Source organism: Pocillopora damicornis, chromosome 4 (genome assembly GCF_964200805.1).
Source record: "Pocillopora damicornis chromosome 4, jaPocDami1.2, whole genome shotgun sequence".
Taxonomy (NCBI): Eukaryota; Metazoa; Cnidaria; class Anthozoa; order Scleractinia; family Pocilloporidae; genus Pocillopora; species Pocillopora damicornis.
Window position 1 is genome coordinate 2,412,078 of NC_142673.1, and position 19,055 is coordinate 2,431,132.

At 38.0% G+C, this 19,055-nt stretch overlaps 4 protein-coding genes across 5 annotated transcripts in view; 1 reads left to right on the plus strand and 3 right to left on the minus strand.

Annotated features, from left to right (window-relative positions):
• Positions 1-2: 2 nt before the first annotated feature.
• LOC113681599 (uncharacterized) lies at positions 3-2,789 on the minus strand. The gene has a single exon (XM_027198699.2). It carries the CDS (start codon positions 1,707-1,709, stop codon positions 741-743), a length of 969 nt encoding a protein of 322 aa, XP_027054500.2. The 5' UTR covers positions 1,710-2,789; the 3' UTR covers positions 3-740.
• Position 2,790: 1 nt separating this feature from the next.
• LOC113681600 (small ribosomal subunit protein eS17) lies at positions 2,791-6,675 on the minus strand. Its single transcript, XM_027198700.2, has 5 exons — positions 6,649-6,675; positions 5,588-5,739; positions 5,008-5,113; positions 4,528-4,593; positions 2,791-2,929 (listed from the first exon to the last, which is right to left on the minus strand). The coding sequence occupies exons 1-5, from the start codon at positions 6,649-6,651 to the stop codon at positions 2,834-2,836; spliced, it is 423 nt and encodes a 140-aa protein (XP_027054501.1). The 5' UTR covers positions 6,652-6,675; the 3' UTR covers positions 2,791-2,833.
• Positions 6,676-7,659: 984 nt separating this feature from the next.
• On the minus strand, positions 7,660-13,457 carry LOC113681625 (DDB1- and CUL4-associated factor 12). The gene is made up of 8 exons (XM_027198729.2): positions 12,660-13,457; positions 11,174-11,380; positions 10,900-10,957; positions 10,460-10,635; positions 9,710-9,772; positions 9,381-9,540; positions 8,997-9,142; positions 7,660-8,504 (listed from the first exon to the last, which is right to left on the minus strand). Exons 1-8 carry the CDS (start codon positions 12,855-12,857, stop codon positions 8,334-8,336), a joined length of 1,179 nt encoding a protein of 392 aa, XP_027054530.2. The 5' UTR covers positions 12,858-13,457; the 3' UTR covers positions 7,660-8,333.
• Positions 13,458-14,692: 1,235 nt separating this feature from the next.
• Positions 14,693-19,055, plus strand: part of LOC113681603 (fibrillin-1) — a 36,268-nt gene continuing 31,905 nt past the window's right edge. Inside the window, exons 1-4 of one of the 2 annotated variants that reach the window (XM_027198703.2) lie at positions 14,693-15,158; positions 15,638-15,720; positions 17,882-17,986; positions 18,830-18,925. In XM_027198703.2, coding sequence (XP_027054504.2) covers positions 15,016-15,158; positions 15,638-15,720; positions 17,882-17,986; positions 18,830-18,925 — 427 coding nt within the window. In that variant the 5' untranslated portion in view covers positions 14,693-15,015. The remainder of the gene's footprint in view (positions 15,159-15,637; positions 15,721-17,881; positions 17,987-18,829; positions 18,926-19,055) is intronic. The other variant, XM_089204657.1, reaches the window with a different exon arrangement.

The window sequence follows — 19,055 nt, forward strand, 5'->3', positions numbered from 1 at the left end:
AGTTTTGTTTTTGACTATAAGTTTTAATTCTCTACTTTGTGTTCCAAATCTTCTACCCCACTTTGGAGTCCCTATGGATGAATAGGTCTTTTCCATTTATCTCGTGTGCTCATCTAAAAGGAGGGGCCCGACTGCGTAAAAAGATTAAAACTAGGATTTGGGGACCACGGATCAAACAGAAAAAAGAATGAGATAGGGTTGCTAACAAAAAAGAAAAAAAAACTATTTTGGGGGAAATGAAAGTCGAAAAATGAGAACAGAACAAAGAGAGAAAACTATAGAAAGTGATTATTTGTGGCTCCTAGGCCTTTCCCAGTGTAGCTAAAAAAGAGTGGCACAAAACCCGAAAGCAAAAAAGTTTAACCTGAAAGTAACAAAATGAACAACTTATCAACAACCTCGGGCGAGCGCATCTCACTTCACGTATACATAACAATGTACAACATTCAGCGGAGAACTCTGAACACACTCAATCAAAAATATAACATAAGCTGAAGTTAGTCACATTTCATTTGTACTTTTTAATTAATTTTGTTTCTATTTATATATCTAGATTTTCCTCAAGCATATATTACAGTTCCATTTATACTGGCTGTTTTTCGGTTCTCACTGTCGTTTTACAACAACAACAACAATAATAATGATGATAATAATAATAATACTAAAAATACTAACAATAATAATGCAGTTTCTCTGTAAATTTCCCTGTACAATTTCTTTGGTTTACTGTTGTGATTTAATTACTTTGAAGTTTCGGTATCCTCTTTTCCGTTGAGTCTTCTGCCGTCGTATATGGTAAAATTAATAAATTTCAAATCCATAAGGACTGGCTCGACCGGTAAATGTCGCCAAGCGTGTCTCACCTTTCTAGGAAAGTGAAGCGTGTTCGTCAAAATTTCTCTGAATGGTTCTCTTTCGCTAAGTTTCGCTAAGTAGGCGTTTTTCCAAATAGGAGTCGTAAACACCTCGGTGTTTTTTGGAGAAATTTCCCTTTTGTCGTCTTGGACCCTTGCCCCTCCGCGTGTACAACGGGAACGTGAAGTCACGCGAGGACATACGTCGCCTGAGGGGGTCCTACTGAGGCTTAGAATATAACTCATTCGGCTTGAATAGCCACTGTCGTTTGGAGAAGTTATCGTGCTTCGTTTCCTTGAGGAAATCGTCGTTGAAATAAATTCCTCGTCCTCTGTCTCATCGAAAAGCTCTTCTTCGCTGTCATTTTCTTCGAGTTTGCGATCATGCGAGGATATCACTTGGCTAAAAGGGTCCTTAAATTTTTCAGATCTTTTCAGTTCGCTAGGAAAACTGTCGCGATGTTCTTTAAAAGCTTCCATTCTTTGCACAAGCTTCCAGCATTCCTTACACAGATTGGGGCCTAGTAATTCGCAAAAGTGTCGAGACGTTTTGTTTCCCTCTCCCTCCCTTCGTTCACAGAGAAGTTTGGAACGTACCTCTCCACACGCGCTAGGAACGCGTCTATAAATCTTCTTACTGCCCATCAGTCCGTCGCTAGGAGTGACTTTCATGCTATGTGAGACTTTTTCGGCTCTAAAGCGTGGATGGTGAAATATCCACTCGGGATCTACGACTGGGTCCTTCAGAGTAATCTCGCGAAATTCCATACAGCCATGAGACTTCTTGGGATGGCGAACTTCTTGCATAAATTGCCGTGTTTCGTTGTAGCGAGGTCGCCTTGAAGTTACCATCATTGTTTAACGGATCACGAGTTCCCTAAACGGTCCAAAACACTAAGCAAAATGGCTTCGATTTAAATTTGCTTTCTGCACATATTTCCGACTTGTTTACTCATTTTCTTCTAAACAATCTCTCTCCGCTCGAATTAACAGTCAACAGAAAGACATGCTTGGCAACAGTCACAACTGCTTCATTAACCTTTAATTCTCGCAAAACAAAAGTTTCAAATTACAGAAGAACCGCACAAGCGGAACGCTCCCTATAATCTGTCTTGATTGACAGATGTCATGGCTTGTGAGCACAAAATGAAGTTCCTCTCGTTCAGCGAGTGGTTTTGTATACGTGGATGCAGGGGCATGCAGACGTAGCCTTTTCATTAAATATTGATAATTTGGTTTTTAATGACACAAGGAAATACCTTCGCCAATAACTTATAAAAACAATCAGAATTTAGGATGAAAAAGCCTCTTCCCTATATTCTGGCACTGATATGGCACGGAAATGATGACAGGAAGTTAATTGCAAGTCACGTTTTTATCGCAGACGCTTCAATAAGCCCCCTGGGGGCATTCAGTTTTTATGGCTTACAGATGCAATGCTTCCTAAAAACCAAGAGGAAATACCAAGAACAAGTTTTTTTTCCAGATGCCAGAAGTTGAAATTTCTTTGGTTTAAGAGCCTACGATAATCAAAACGGCAAATAATATAGGCTTTCAATTTTCAGTAGTGGTACACTGGCTATATTTTTATGTTGGGGTTTTAGTTTGAGGGATAAAATATGATATAGAAGATTTAATGAAAAAATATAATGCTTGGAAGATCTTGTCAAAGAGCAAGCCTCTAAAAATTTGCACCAAGACAGGCTCCTGTTACTTAAGACTTTTCAGAGTTCTGAGAGAAGACTTACAAAAACCTAGAAGAAGCTAAACACCTCCTACAACCCGTTCAGATTTTTCTAGTCTCCATTCGGAGAGAAAACCATAGTAGTTCTTGTTTGGGGAGAAGAAAAGTGGGGGAGGGGGGTTTGGGGTTGATGGCTCAAGTTATTAAGGATGACCAAGATATTGAAAAAAAAAAAAATAAACAGAAGCCTACTATTTGTACATGTTTATTATTTTTCTGCGCAAAATTTGGCCCTTTAGGATCTCATGCCACCGCTGCCTCCACCAGGACGGAAACTCTGTGTAGCATTGAGTGGCTGAGTGACTTGGAGATTAGAAATGTTGCCAAAGTCCTAAAATTAAAAAGTGCATATTCTATTAAAAGAAATTACTATCATTGCCCACATGGAGTGCAAAACTAGTAATTCCTAAACTAAACATAGAGGAATGAACTAACCAAGATCAATCAAGCACTATTATGAATTATGAAACAGAAGTATTTTTGAAACATAACAACTAAAATAAAGCAGTTTGAGTCAAACCTAATCCTTCACACTTCAAAGAATGATCAATGCTTTAATTCTCCACAAAGGTAAGACACAAATCAAACATACAGGAAATGGCAACAAAAAAATTACACCCAAGATGACTGTTTAGTATTGTTAGGATACAAACACAGTCAAGAGAATCAGCTGTCTAAGCTTGATGAGTTGGAAAAATGAAGCATAGAAATCTTAGCATTCAATACTTGCTTTATCCTAATCAATGAAGAGAATTATTTAACAGCAGGATGGTTAATAAAACAATGTAAGTTACCGTATTCACTTGTGTATAAGTCAACCTTTAACAACCAAGAAATCAGCCCAAAAATCACCCTTGACTTGTACAAAAGTCATACACAAAGACCTGACCCAAGCAATCCACAAAATTAGCATTACAATTGCCTGAAGTCCATTAGGTAAACAGAGTTTACAAAATCAGTTCTAATTGTGTTCAAGTTTTGTCTGTTTTCAGTGCATTCTTTGTCAACAAAAAAGTTTGAAATAATAAATTTTATGTGAATTAAACACGAAGCTACCGGAGCTGATTTCTATTGTGTCTTCTGATCTGTAGAGCAGAAATTTTCTCTTACAGCTTCGCTGCTGTTTATGGCACTGAACTTTAGTTTTCATTGAACGATTTCAGTTGCATAGTGACCTAGCAAATGTTGTTGTCTTGCGCGACCTTGTTTGTTACACGTGATCCTTCAAAGCTCTTTGGTGTTCCTTTGGTCTACTACATCTCCTTTCAATCTCAACATTAAGATAAAGGTTTGTTGAATGTAAGAAGATTCATTTCAATGCGATTTACAAAATACGGTAAAATATTTCTCCAGTAAATCAAAATCCTAATGTATGCTTAAATCATTGGAAAATAAACAAGTGCTCATAAACTTCACAACAAACCGTTACATTTTCCTCTAGTTTTTTCAATTCATTCTCAGAAATAAGAGATTAACTTTTTGGGAAATTTCTATGCAAATCTCAATACTGGCTATAATCAATGAAACTTATTTACAATGACTCAAAACTGTAAAAAGTGAAAATGGGGGGTTGACTTATACACGAGTAAATACAGTATGTTTAGAAGCATTAACATGTTTGGGGCCTGATGTGACAATTTCAGCCCAAGCCATTAGGTGAGGGATACAACAATCTCTGAGAAGGGCCCCAAACATATTTGTGCCAGAGGACATAGACTGTATTACTATTATTATCACTTCAAGAGAATATGAATGAGAAAGTGAACAGGAAAAAAAAACAGTCTGAACAATCTTATGAACATACAAGTGGGCTAAAATACATCTTACCAGCCACAATCTCCATTTTAGCTCGCAAAATGTGCCACAATGCCTAACAAAGTAATAATAGTGGGACTGTTTGAGCAGTCTTAGTGTTAAAGTTGAACTTACCAATACTTTTAACATTTCTTTGGTATCTGGGTCAACTTCAATGATATCTTGCTCAATAGCAGACACCTAACACAAGTGAAAAATCACTGAGTAAGCCTCAAGATTCCTTCCAAGCAAAAAGCTTGAGTACCACAAAAGAAAACATCAATATAACTCTAAAGAATGAATATGATTTTTAAGTCAAACAAACACATCTCGCAAGAATTGGCCCACCCTGCCAATATACCCCCATTTAAGAAAAAGCCTTCTTTTCCTCTGTTATCAATTAAATGTAACATATGTAATATACATGTTCTTTGGAAAATAAGACTACACTCCTTTCTAAGATGCAAACACATGCAGTGAGAGAAGAAAATTTGGATGCTGATTTGAACTTGTACCATGAAAAATGTCCATTCTATAACTCCACCCTCTAAATTTTCTCAAGAGTATGTCTAATCATAAGCCACATGCAGACGGTTAGTTTCAAATTTCTCTCACCTCAGGAACATAATTGTCCCTTCGTTCACGTTCTTCCTCTTGCAGTTTGATAGAAATACCACGAACAGGACCCTTCTGAATACGCTTCATGAGATGGGTAACAAATCTGTCCCATAACATACAAAAGAGTCACACCAGTAAAGAGAACAGTCACTTTTACTTCTAGTGCAGGTGCAAAAGTGAGAGTATGATACAATTTAATAATCAGATATACTATACCAACATTAATGCCACGAAGGCAAGAATCAAATTTACTAGTTCCAATAACCACGAGATCCCCCTCCCCAAAAACAAATATATAAATCTTACAACAAATTTACGATGCATATCAAAATAATTTTTTGAGAAAATGGCAGAGAGAGTTTCTTCTCAGTGTTGGTCAATACAATTGCATACAAAACAAATTGGGAATGTGAATGAAAAAAATGTTCCTCATATATACAACCGATTGGAACACTATAATTTGAGTCCTATGAAATGATGCACATTTTTCTGGTAAGTTCATAACATGACACACAGCAGTGTAGAATGCATCTTGCAGAATGCTTCTTAAACTTCACACTATAGCAAACAATCTTACCCAGCAATTTTGTTCTTAAGCTTCTTGCTTGGAATTATCGCAATGTCATCACAAACGCGCTTGTTGGTGTGGAAATCAAGAGTCAGACGTGGATAATATTTCTCAATGATAACCCTTGCGGCCTTTTTCACAGTCTTGGTCCTTACTCGGCCCTGAAGGGGGAGACAACACTCGTAGTTAACACAAAACTGTAATATGTCGTGGAATGACACAAAACTACCATGAAAATTATGCATGCTACAGCTGTAAATGAAATTGCCACTGATCACAATTAGAATTAACAAGAGAAACTACTTGGGTGCCGAACAACAAGTTAACCTTAGCTTCGTTAGGATTTGATGCACAGATTTGGGAGCAACTTCAGAATACCCCGCAACTCATTCACATGTCATTGAATAAGAATAGCGTCTATTGTGTTCTGCCTCGATCTTCAAAGCCTCCTGACACATGTAAGTGAGGCGGACCAAAGTTGCGGGGTATTCTGAAGTTTAGCCCAGATTTGATTTCACCAACTGCCATTTGTTTAGAGTCAATACCGGGTACAACTCATCGACAAAATTTCGGCTACTAAAAAATATCATTCAGTCCGAACCTTTCCAGAAAGTTCCGATGCTTGCACGTTAAGTGAAATTTAACAAATACCATGCGAATACATAAAATCTGTAAACCTTCATCAAAGAGAGTGCTGCCACATTTAAGGCGTACGATGTAAATCGAATGAGAAAATGATCTTGCTAAAAATTTTGTGATTTGACAAGGTCAAAATTTCAAGTAAATAACCCTGATCAACATAGATAATGAATTAACTTTAACCAACGACACCTAAATTTGCCATAGCATAGGAAAGTAATGTTCCTTTAATAATTATTTGGCTTCGTGCTATCAAAAGGTTGGTGAAATGCAACACAACTTTTATCACATGTGCTGAGTATCAATGGCTAAGAAAATCAACCAGTTAGGGAGAATGGTTACGCATCTTTAAAATAATTATTAATTCGAAAAGATAGAGGGAAATTCAACAACGATGACTCTGGATTGTTGTCAAAAGTTTAGCAACCCACCATCTTGAATCGACGAGAAGGAGAGAGGAAGATACTAGGATGCTTTGCGGGTTTGGCGCGTCTGGAGACCGCTGATCAAAATCCGAAATTTGCGGACTCTGTAGGATTTCAACTGATTTTAATTCTAGCCAAATTAAAGTTCCACCGATAACACAAAGGAACTGGTGAAAATTTTATTGTATTTTTATTTGTATCTACTCGACGAGAATGACTTAGTAGTTTGCTTTAAAAGGAAAATACCAGAAGGAAAAATTTAATAGGCCATGACAGAGTTAGGATGATTGTTGGGTGTAATCTTGTCAACAGCTTACACATACCCACTTATTTCCTGATTCCTACTGTGTCGATTGAAAATTGGTCGGGAAATTGACGAGGTAGTAAACTAGGAAATTTAAGGCCATGTACTAGTTTGGAAAGTCGTAACAACAGGATTTTCTGTAGCATTACCCCAAGATTAAGTGAGCAGTAACATCTTGAGGATTAGAACGGTTTCTCCAATCAGAACATTCAGCCAGATCAAACGTTTCCAACAGTTTTGGTTCAAACACAGAAGCTCCCACGGCTAGCAAATCCATCGTCTCCTTAAGACAAACAGGACCTGTATAAGACAACAATCGTCGACATTTTTCGCACAAATTTCAGTCAGACTATTAATGTTAATATCACGCGATGACATAAGCTCTTTGTGAGTATACGCATCGTTTTATCGAATCCAGTCATTATTCAAATATCTTGGTGCAAACGTGCGTCCTTGTCTGTAGCTGATGCGAAGTACAGTTTCAGGAGTGACTCAAGAGTTTTACTTCTTCATCTTAATTGCATTACATGGAAGAAATACGAACTCGTTTTGATAAGTCTAGTGATAATGGTATTTTAAAGCTGATCTCAAAATTTTAGATTTGCTTCTCGGCCAAATATTTATTTTCCGGACAATATCTCAGCCGCAGATATTATCAGCCGACATACCAGCTGCCTGAAGGGGTTTATTTACTTGATGTCACGACAACGACAAACGGAAACATTCTACCTTTAATTCCAATATTTACACTCACATAGTAGCATTTTCCCAAAATTTATTCTACAGATTTTTGGCATCCTTCTCTTGCCCTAATCAGGCCAATGGCCTTTATTTACAATACATACATTTATTGAGGGTCTTCGATAAGGCCATACTTTCATGTAACTATAAATCTGATTTGAGCATTCTGCAACTTCGACCAATCCCAGAGCGAAAAAGTAAGCAGTACTTCACAATCTGGGATCGCGTTCAACACTCAGTTGAAACCTGTAGCTTTGATATCCCCATTCATATATACACTTTAGTATTTTTGAATATAACACGAGAAATTTCGAACACACGATTGTCTTGAGGAAGTATTATACTGTAGACTTGATCTTCTTCCTAATAATTTACCTGATTTGTAAATTATTATTTTCTTCTAAAATTCAAGGAGTCAAGTCAGGGTTGGCATGTTTCAGCTAACAGTCCTTTCCAGTCATTGCAAGCTCGAGGGTTCATGAAGTGTTTTAGTCTCCAAGTAACACCGCGTTGTTTGTTAGCTCAGGTCACTATGGATACAGAGGTCCATAACGTTTCCGGATGTAGATACATCACAGGTGATCGGTAACATTACCCCGTTGACAAGGCAAGAGGGGAATCACTCGGTGAAATGTCGTACCTGATGCTACTCCCAAAGAGCTGCGTAGTTACCATAATAGACGAGAGAAAGTGGCCCTCCGGCCGCGAAGAGCTTAGTACCAGTTGGATCATAACAGTGGGTGTAGACAGCATTGCTCCGACAGACAAGTGCATGTTCCAACACATAATCATCCAATGGATCCTGAAACTCTTCCCGCTAAAAACAGCAAACAAAAGAAAATTAGTTAAGAAGAATCTCCACGTTTCCGATCAACTGAGGACACTTTGGCCCATTTAGCACCCTTAAGCTCGATTGGAGGCACTTCAGTCCGATATTGCACACTCATATCCGTTTTTCCGTTCGCACGGTTCCTGCCGACTTCGGATGCTCCCGTCAAATTTCAGACGATCCCGTGTCGATTAGCGTACTTTAGCCCAATATTGGACGGAAACGGCCGATCTCAGACACTTCCATCGGATTTCGAACAGTTTTGACCCGTTTCTGATGCTTCTGTCCGACTTCTGACGCTTACGTCTGATTTCGCGGCCTGCTCACTAAGTCTCACAACCAGTCTGTTCGTTTCCTAACTCTACCAACCCCAATGTGTTTGTTTTTTTTGTGTCTGTGCCCAACTTGAAGCGGTTTTCTATAAATTTAAGCCTCGTTTAAATTTAAGCTTGCAACAGAGAACATTGTCGACTTTCTTACCAGCCAGCCTTTTCCTGATTTAAAGCAGATCATTGTGCTTTCTGCGTTTCTGAGGAATTTATAAGCTCTCATATCGAAGAAAAATAGAGACCCGCATCCGGTACCAACAGTCAGCAATAGATCTCGGAAACTCAATGAACGCACACCTATGAAAGAAATTTGTGCTTTTATCAACTACTTGCAATGACCAAAGAATTTTTTTTCAATCTCACAGTGTTTGAGCAAGGTAAACAACAAAAGAACAAAGTAGTAGGCAAGCCAAAGCAGTAATATTGATCAGTGCTTCGAGACTCGATTGCTTTGATTAAGCAGCCTGGAGAGAAAGGCAGGTTTCCAGAACCTCTTCCAAACTTAAGGTTTCTTTCACACCCCTCCTCGACTCACCTGCTCCTGGGTCACGTGATCCTATGTATCCTACAGCAGTCCCAGACCTTGGATCATAAAATGAAACATGTGACTGTGAACCAACTGCAAACAAATTGTTGTCTCTCTCCAGTGCAAGACATACTGTTTCCATTGGATACTTCAGTGAGTAAGTACTTCTCTTAAGTAAAACAAAAAAGAGGAAGATGTCATAAATTATAGCATGGACAATGCCTGCTCAGACAAAGGTCAAATACAAGGAGTCATTAGAACTCTGACTGAGAGCATCACTCTAAAATAACTGAAATCATATCAAATAAATTGGTGCAATAATTTCAAAAAGGACCCACCACTTGGCAGTTGTTCATGTCCCAGAGATGTACATAGCCACGTGAAGATAAGGAAATGAGAGTCTGAGAAAATAAGACAAATGAATTATTGACTTTTATTGATTGCTTAGGATTAACCCTTAAATTTCCAGAAATGATTAACATGTAACTTCTTCCTACAATATCCATACATCATCCACAAAACAGGTATTGAGAATACACAAACTTATCAGGTAGAGGTTGTTCTCTTGATTTAACACCAAATTTTTGTAACTAAGTCAAAAGGAATTGTGTAGCAGCTAGAGGAAAGAATTAGCAATCAGACTTTGGGATTTAAAGGGTTAAAGAATCTCAGACCACTTAAGCTTACTATCAGTAACCCCACTTTTCCTCAAGGGATGGTGTGGCCGTCTAAACCGTTACCCATGTAAATATTTGGTTAGAGAGAGGCAATATCAATTGGTGGTCCTACCCAAGAGACATCACACTAATCTACAAAGGGCTCAAAGCTCAACATCCAAAGTTCAGCGTAATCACCATTAGGCTTCCGCAGATTGCACAAAACTAATTGCAATTATATTTTTCCTCAAACTGACAATAGCAGCTTTTGCAACTCATAATGCAATACTTGACTCCTCTCTATTTTCTGAAACTTGATACAAGTGCTGAACAGCCTTTGGAAGGGAGCTACACCAAGTTTTTGCCTTTTCACTATAATTACGATTTTTGTTACTTCTATTTACTTTGCAATACCTATCAAATCAAAATCACCTCGGAGTTTCTATCATAAACAATATCCCTGATCTTGTCTTTACCAAACAAATGGGGTAAAGTGCTTTGGAGTTTGCTTGCAGGATGCTTGATAATCAGTTTTAACTGACTTCTGTCTCCTGACTGACTGGCGGGATCTTGAATACACCACAAGGCAATGCTACCATCTCTTGATCCTAAAGAAACAGCTCATATTATAATCATGGAAACTCTCCTTAGGCTTCTGAAGTAAGCAGAAAGCTCCACTTATGACTGTGATGTTGACAAATAAAATGTAATGATGGCAGCTCAGAAAGACAAAAAATTACAGAAATTACTTGTTCTCTTAAATTTAAGAGCCACCCAAACTGTTACTGCCCAAATATAAGAGAAATGTGAGTTATCTGATTATGAGCCATATCTGTCCTATTTTTCTAATGCAAAATTCATCATAAATTTACCTGTTGCTAAATGAAAATCATCAATCCATTCCACAGAAAACACCCAGTCAGTGTGTCCCTTGAAGATAAGTAAAATGTAACAATATCATTATTCCAAAGGTTGAGGTAATATCCATTATGATAACTGTGAATAATACCTAAATATCATAGCTTGACTCACCATATTGTCACTACTATACAACAAAGGGATATCTTGGATCCCACCTATTTTCCATGCTCAGGACTGTCTGGTTTTTTTGGCCCAAAATGAAAAGAGATAGTCAGAAATACATACCTCTCCGACACAGACTGGATCAAATGTTGGCAGTCTGTAGACTGCTAGATGATTTGGATTTTGACCACTTGTGGCTAATAATGTTTTTGGAGGACTTATTTCAATGCTATGTATTCCACAGTTGAATTCAGGAACCTCGCCACCAGGACTACCCTCTAAAACTGGTATGGAGAGAATCCAATCCGAAAACATGTCCAACACAAGAAGCTAAAAAAAAGAGAAAGAAGTCTTAAATATGAATTCCTGAAAAGAATGTGATAACTATAGTAACTGCAAAAGTAAAACCCCAAAAGGGTCAGGCTTGAAAACCTTCTAAACCCACAATGGTCTTTAGAAACTAATACACTTTTCCAACTGAGCTTCACACATCAAGCTAGATAGGAACCAAATTTAACATGAGCAACACTGACTATGTCTTGAAAGAGAAACATTGTTATATATTAAATGATCAAAGTAGTCATCACTGAGAGTAATTGCAGTTTGTTTCCTTTCATTCACATCTTAACCAACTATGTTTTATGTGATAAGCTTAATACGACCCATATTTTGATTGATTCCTACTTATGATCAACCGGAGGACAGACACAAAGATGAGATCACCATTAACAACATTTTGCTTTTTAATCATATGAAACAAGTAGATCCAATTTCAGCATGGATTTTTACACTGTAATAGATCACAGAACAACCCAAAAGGTGGTAAGAACATCAGCGACATACTCTGCTGTACCCTGTGTGCAACCATTTCATTCTCACCACATTTTAATGTAATCTGTGATAGATTTATGAACAGACACACAGAAACAAGCAATCTATCTGTTAACTACAGAGACAAATATATGATAATTGCCTGGCAGCCTTTTTTGAAAACTGATGCCTCAAGATGGTAACCAAAAGAAAATGGGGCACTTACAATGAGACATTGTAAGAACCTATACTGATCAAACAGGAAAGCATCCTGTCATCCTCTGAATAATTCTTCTAATAACTAATGATGGGGTAAGTGCAATATTAATTATGGTAATAGGACCAAGTAGAGTCCAATTTGGTCTGTAATCATATGAGTGATAAACAAAATCAGATGACTGTCATGCGGGAGTCCAATTTGTTAATTACAAGTATGATTACAGACAGAATTGGATGACACGAAGAACTGTTACCAATTAATCAAAACTATGACAAAATTTGTGAAAGAAACTAGAAATCGGTCGTATGTTTCATAAAAAAATCAACAGTTAACTTGGTGAAATGCGAGACAACAGTGTGCTCATAACGCGTTCTGTTCACTTACATAGGCATGATGTGTTAACCGTCCCTTTAACTGTCCTATTACATTGTCCAATTACAAGCATGATGCATACACTGTCCTATTAGAGCTCAAATCAGGCTGGTGATGACCAATCACATTCGAGAATTTTGTCATAGTTTTGATTAAAGGTGTAATAAGGTTATTATTGAGAAAATTATCATCAATTGGTTGTCTCACCTCGTTTGATTTTGTGCCACAGACCACTTTCTTGTCGTCCAACCATCGTGATGCAAATACTTTATCTGTTCTTCCTAATGAAATTTCCCTTTGTTTTAACAAGTTCGGGATCCGTCTAGTTTTGATCTCAGTCACAAGCGGCTCTTTAAGAGACTTAGTAGTGATTTGACGCGTCCTAACATGGTTGAATAAAGACATCTTACGACTAAGAGATCGTTACCATAACAAATGCTTTGCCAAGCATCCAAAATGACGACGAATGACACACATGACCAATGTAAGGCCTCTACAGATTCTGTTAAAAAAATATCATCTGATCCTTGAGGATACAGACGAAAATCGAGGCCTTAAGACTAACCCGTCAGCTCACATAACCAAGCCAAACTGACAACGATAACTAATTTTGAGATCGAAGAAAAACGACAAAACCCACAACCTTGAAACGCTTCACGAGAATAACAGTCGACCGGTAAAAACAAATCCTTGGTACCAAAACTCTACAACGATGTAGATCTGTGTAAAGCAGAAGTTTTTTTTCTACACTATTTCCACTGAGTCGCAAAAGATGAGCCAAAGAGCTCGTCGAAAAGGGTAAGTTATTCAACACGCACAACAACGAATATTTGAAGGTGATCAGGGAGCAGAACGCGTCAAACTGTCGTCGCCAGTCTAATGAGACGTTAATAAAATGGCATCGAGAAATAGTTCTTCGCCGGTATAAAACCCATAATTAACTCACGAGATTATTTCTCCAAAACAATCAATATTTGCCGTCGCACATTTAGCAGTCTTCGTTTTAAAGCCATGCGCAAATTGCATTCTGTTGATTAATTTATTAGCTCTTTCAATTCTTTCGGAGAAAGGCTGGGTACCTAGCCTTTTCACTCAATGCCCTCATTCCGTTGTTGACCAAATGCAATCGAAATATGTCGGTAATTACTGGAAAAAGAGCGCGAGAGTCGACAGAACACGGGGGTGAATGAAATAATCCCTTAAAAAACGATGGAAACGTTGGATTGCTTAAATTTGCCTCTAAGGTCTTTACAGTGTCCATTGACGGGGGATGCTTTTCACAGTGTTCGCAACAGACTACACAAAGGCGATTTATCTTTCACTTAAAGTAAATCATCAACTTTTTGGGGGGGGGTTCATGTTCCCTTGATCCCTTAATCTTTTTGGATTTCATCCCTTGTTCCCCATTGATAAAACCCCTTGTTCCCAAAAATGTTTTTAGCTCATGTTCCCTTTATCCCGAAAATTTTTGCGCTGTTCCCTTGATCCCAAAAATGTTTATCATTGTTCCCCATACTTGTTTGCACGTTTTACCTTTCTATTCATAGTAAAAAAATCGCCTTATCTTCAGATAAATTTAGCCCAAGTTCAAAGCTCCATCTCTCCGTGGGTTTTTCCTGCCCATTGTGGTATATTGTTCCAGTAACTGGTACAATATTGTGATAGTTTCTCGAACTGTGTCAGTTTCCGCCACCTTGAATTAAACTAACAATCCCAAGATTCCTTGCACAGCTCGTAACAATAATCATCTCAAAAATAATCTCGCCTGACACTCAAGAACGTAAGAAATATTATATTTAAGGGGCTCGGAAAGTTAAAAAAATATATTATTGAAAGTAGATCGGTGTTCCCTTGTTCCCAACAATCTACTCAAGAGTTTCCTTTTTGCCTGAAAATAATTTGAAAAATATCCCTATTCCCTAAAAATAAATGTTCCAGTTCCCTTGTTCCCTAAAACCCTTGGAAGGGGCTCAGTTTGTAAAGTTCGCTGGCGGCATGGGAAACAGATGTTAAGAAGGATCGCCAGTTTTTTTCGCTATTCGCAACTGTCAAGAAATGAGGAAATTATTTCTCGCATTATTGTGTCACCTGAGGAACTATAACCGTGGCGAAAATTGAAGCTTTTCAAGAATTAAACGCAAGTTTGAATCCTTCCCGTTAAAGAAAAAAAAGAGAGTTTAACCAGATTACCGACCGTGGATAGTCTTTCAATACAATAACTAATAGGTTACTGCTTTGAGAGCTGTAGGTATCAAGTTTGACCACAAAGCCTCTTCGGCTCGCCAAGTGACATAAGGGTCAGGTATCTGATTTCCTGTCAGGCGTTTGGGTTTCCTGACGTTCAATGAAGCTATGCAAAAATCAACATAGCTTAGAGCGTTTTGAGTTCACGCCTTTGGAGCATTGGAGTGAGAAGAATTAGCTCAGAGCCTCTCAGCTTAAGATCTTTGTTTCAGGGGCCGTAAAAAACTTGCCTCTAGCAGACAGACGCCCCAAGTCGCGGGTTTCTCTCACTACACGAAAGTACAACTTACTATTGTTTGAAACCACAAAAGGCTTGTAGATGGCTGGGGGTTGCTTAATAGCTCTTCTGTGTGTGTTACTGCCGAGCAATTCTTTAGCTCTTGCTCAACAGCTCAATGCCACTGAAGGCCGAGGCCAAACTGTAGAAGGTGGTCCTACGAGACGACAACAAATACTAACTGGGTAAGTCAAATAATCTAACACATGCCTAACAAAACAATCCTCTTCCCAATTGATATTATTTCGATAAAAACATGCTTTTCACGTTCATAGCCCTATAAATGCGTTTTGTTTGAACGCTGTGTTGGATAAATGTGCTTGATGGAAAATCTAAGCTGGCTGGCGCGCATTCGTTGAATTGTGTTCAAAGTTCTTAACGCACTCGTAAATTACTTCCAGCATCGCCAAACTCGTGGCATGTGCTTACGCTCTCGTTTGGAGTGCTGTCGATGCATCTGTTATTGATTTATAATTAGAAATTTGCACGGGGATTTCTCGTTATCAAGGCTCGATTCATAGACGTGCTACAGTAGATGACAGATTTCGCTCTGATGTGGAATCTTGTCAGTTGATCGTGAGTTTATCAAATGTCGATTGGTTTTATCCCTGATGGCTTCATTTAATAACAATGAAATCCAATGATACTTTGATGATTCTTTCAGGCCAAATGTGTGCGGCAGTCGAATCAATCCCCAATGCTGTCCGGGATGGCAACAAAGGGCTTCCGTTGGGTTGTGTATAGTGCGTAAGTGTTGATCGCTTTCTTGGTGAGAAAAATAATTTTCTACTAAAAACTCGGAATTAGGCTTTGTTTTGTAACGTCAATATAAATCTTCCAATCTTCCTTCTCCTCCTTTTCCTGTTGTAATCTTACCAGCTAAGTTCTAATTCTCCGTGCGTGTATAACTTAAAGCCATATTTAGATTACCAAAAATGTTAAATTGCATCATAAAATCAAGTCTTTATATCATGTAATAAGATTTTCAAGAGAATTCCCGATAAGTGCGGTGAAAATCGCGCCCTTTCTTAGTTTCACCTTTTAGTTTACCAAGGGAAGCGAATTTTTTTATGCCTAACTAATCATTAATTCAACCACAGCGTGTCAGAGGTAGTTTAAATTAACACATATCTAATATCCAAGGGCTGTGTAAAGATGACATAGAATACAATCAAAGAACATTTTGCATACCGTCAGAAATTCAATTTTTGTTCAAGAATTAAAGGTCAAGGTCTTTTTCCCTTTCTGTATTTTGATATACGCATTAGGGTCAAATCAGAAGCGAGTGGAGGGAGGGGTGGTTGGGGGTTTAGGTAGTCATCCAACATTTCAAAAAAAAATCTGTGCAGCTCTTACCGGCAGCTTACTTACGTTTTTGAATTTGACGATAGAATTTAAGTGATCGAGGTACTCAATGAACACATGTTTTTTCCCCTTTATCCCTTCCCATTAAACTTCGTTTCCATGCTGCCCTTGTCACCTGGTTGCTTGCGTCGTGGTAGCGACTGAGGACGAGTTAGTTGGCAAATCGTTTTGATCGATTGTTAGCTGGAATCTTTCCGTGCGTCCATATATTCGGTGTGTGTACTAGGATAGTGTTGCAATTTTTCGATCTTTTAGAACACTGCGCGCTTGCGCCTACTCGGCGAAAGCGTTCGGTTAACTCTCAGAAGTGATCAATATTTGACTTCTCCCCAAAATATCTGTACATTATTCAGCAAACAGGTGATGAGAATGCTCAAACTTATCAGGTAGAAGTTAGTCTTATCTAACTACAAATTCTCCTAACTTATTTATAGGAAAATGTTTAGCAGGTTGAGGGGAGAATTAACAATCAGATCTTTGGAGTTAAAGGGTTATTGGTAGTGATGGTGAAACTGAATTTTAATTTTCGAAATTTCCTTACCTGCAACAAGCCCAACTTGAAGGATCTCCATTATTGAGGCTTGGAAAACGATTGCATCGCTAGTCGAGGGATCCCCCTCTCTTCTATCCCCCTCTCTCCTATCGCCATAAGTTATAATTGAGTTCTTCCGCACGTCTGAAATATTGTCAAAATAGTATCAGAAAACATATTCTCAGAGTTGAATCAATTCAACAAGAACAGTTATGAAGATTTAGATATATGAAAATTCACATATTTGCACAGCGGTGGAAAGATGAAATTAGAAGATCCTCGCAGCTAAGAACACTACTGAAACTAGTAGTTGTAAGTAGGACCTGAAAAAAATTTTTTTCAGGCCCGTACGGGATTTGAACCCATGACCTCTGCGATACCGGTGCAGCGCAGTTATGCCAAGAACAGTTATGCTTTGGTCCGATTTTTAGTCTTGCTTTACGATTTTCCCATGTGTAAAGGAAGTGATTCCATCCTGGGTTCTAAGTGGTCTCGTAACCAAAAAATATAAGCTGAATTCGTAAGCTTAAAATAAAAAAATAGCTAACTCCTTTTGTTTTACCAATATTTGACGAATTTCCCTCTAAATTAAGGTTGCCAATGGTTGGAAGAAGTTCGTCCGTCGTGGTGTACTAATTTTTACAGAACGTCTAGTCTCCGTAACTTATAATTAACAATTTCACTTTTGACTGATCTACTTGAATCAATCTTCATTACCTTCATGTTTACTTAACCGCATTTATAAACACTCATCCTGCCTTCAAAGTAACGAAGACCCCCGGTTCCAACCATAAAATTCCTTGAGGTATCTACAAAATCAGCCCACATTGGAGTTAAAGCAATAATGTTTACTTTGAAACAGCTTGTATGACCTCATCCTCGTAAATATTACACCCTAAAATTATAATAATAAAACATACAAATAAAATTTAAAGAGACAGAAAACCAATATTACACGATGCGTTTTGCGTTTAAGTTGAAATAAAAAATATTATGGTGTCCCTGTTTTAGCAATGTGCCGGTATGGCTGTGGTACTGGAGTTTGTTTCAGACCTGGCGTTTGTCGATGTCCAAATGGCGCGTTTAGTCCGTCATGCAGTGGGGTCCAGGTACAAGGTGAGTTAATCGGCTTGTTTGCGATAACTGTCATTAAGCTTTAAGCCAATAAACTGACTGCTCCACACAATCAGCCACGGAATCGTTTCTTAAAAGTCCAGCTAACGGGTCCGAAGCCATACTTTGAGATCTTAAGGAATAGCACTGCTAGTCTCAACGATTAAAACAGCGCATGCTGTTTCGTTTCCAAAAGTTTGTATCTTTTGAATTTCAAAACTATTCATCTTTTGATATTGAATTTAAACAATAAAAAGGACGCTGTTCCTTTTAACAAAAAAATTATCAGAAATACGTACAAACTTAAAATGTTAAAACCGTGTTTACATACTATCATCCGAACACAGCAATCGACAAGTTGAAATGCTTTTACTAATGTATATCAGTTGTTTCATTATAGACTTGAAACATCCGACAGAGGCCCTGATTTTAAGCTTTATTGACTTAGTATTTGTAATAACATGATTTCGAGTGCAATTTGGTGTTAATAAGCACGAGCAAATTTTTCAAAGACAACAAAATTGCACGAGCCCGTAGGGCAAGTGCAATTTGTAGTCTTTGAAAAATTTACAAGTGTTTATTACACCAAATTGCACTCGAACTGAATCATGTTATTACTTGTATAATATTTATGGAAAAAAAACATCACAGAAAGTTAAGACAGACGAAATTTTGAAAGCGTGCGCGCACTCTTTGTAGTTTGTATTCGGGTTCTACTTAACTTTGACTCGAGTTACATCAGAATGCATTCGTTCTCAGCTAATCAGAAGCGCGAAATTTTTTCATGTACATTATTTAATCCTAAATTCAGTTTGATTGTAAGGTTTTTCCTTGGAATTCTTTCAGGCGGACAATGTAACGTATTATGTTTTAATGGTGGAACTTGTAACAAAGATAACTGCACCTGTAAAAATGGATTCACTGGAAAGTTCTGTCAGTCACGTATGTAGATCCTTTCGTCACTTCTCGATTTAATTCATGTTATTTGTTTTTGGGATGTGCGATGGCCTTACGGTTGATGCGATGGATTCCTGGTCGAGAGATCTGGGTTCGAGACTTGGCCAGGTCATTT

Coding starts and splice junctions, on each gene's coding strand:
- LOC113681625 (XM_027198729.2), bottom strand. CDS start 12,857: ATGTCTTTATTCAACCATGTTAGGACGCGTCAAATCACTACTAAGTCT. Junction 11,381..12,659: donor GTGGCACAAAATCAAACGAG/GTGAGACAACCA, acceptor TCTTTTTTTTAG/CTTCTTGTGTTGGACATGTT. Junction 8,505..8,996: donor AATCAGGAAAAGGCTGGCTG/GTAAGAAAGTCG, acceptor TGCTGTTTTTAG/CGGGAAGAGTTTCAGGATCC.
- LOC113681599 (XM_027198699.2), bottom strand. CDS start 1,709: ATGATGGTAACTTCAAGGCGACCTCGCTACAACGAAACACGGCAATTT.
- LOC113681600 (XM_027198700.2), bottom strand. Junction 5,114..5,587: donor CTTAAGAACAAAATTGCTGG/GTAAGATTGTTT, acceptor GTTATGGGACAG/ATTTGTTACCCATCTCATGA. Junction 2,930..4,527: donor AAGAAATGTTAAAAGTATTG/GTAAGTTCAACT, acceptor TTTTAATTTTAG/GACTTTGGCAACATTTCTAA.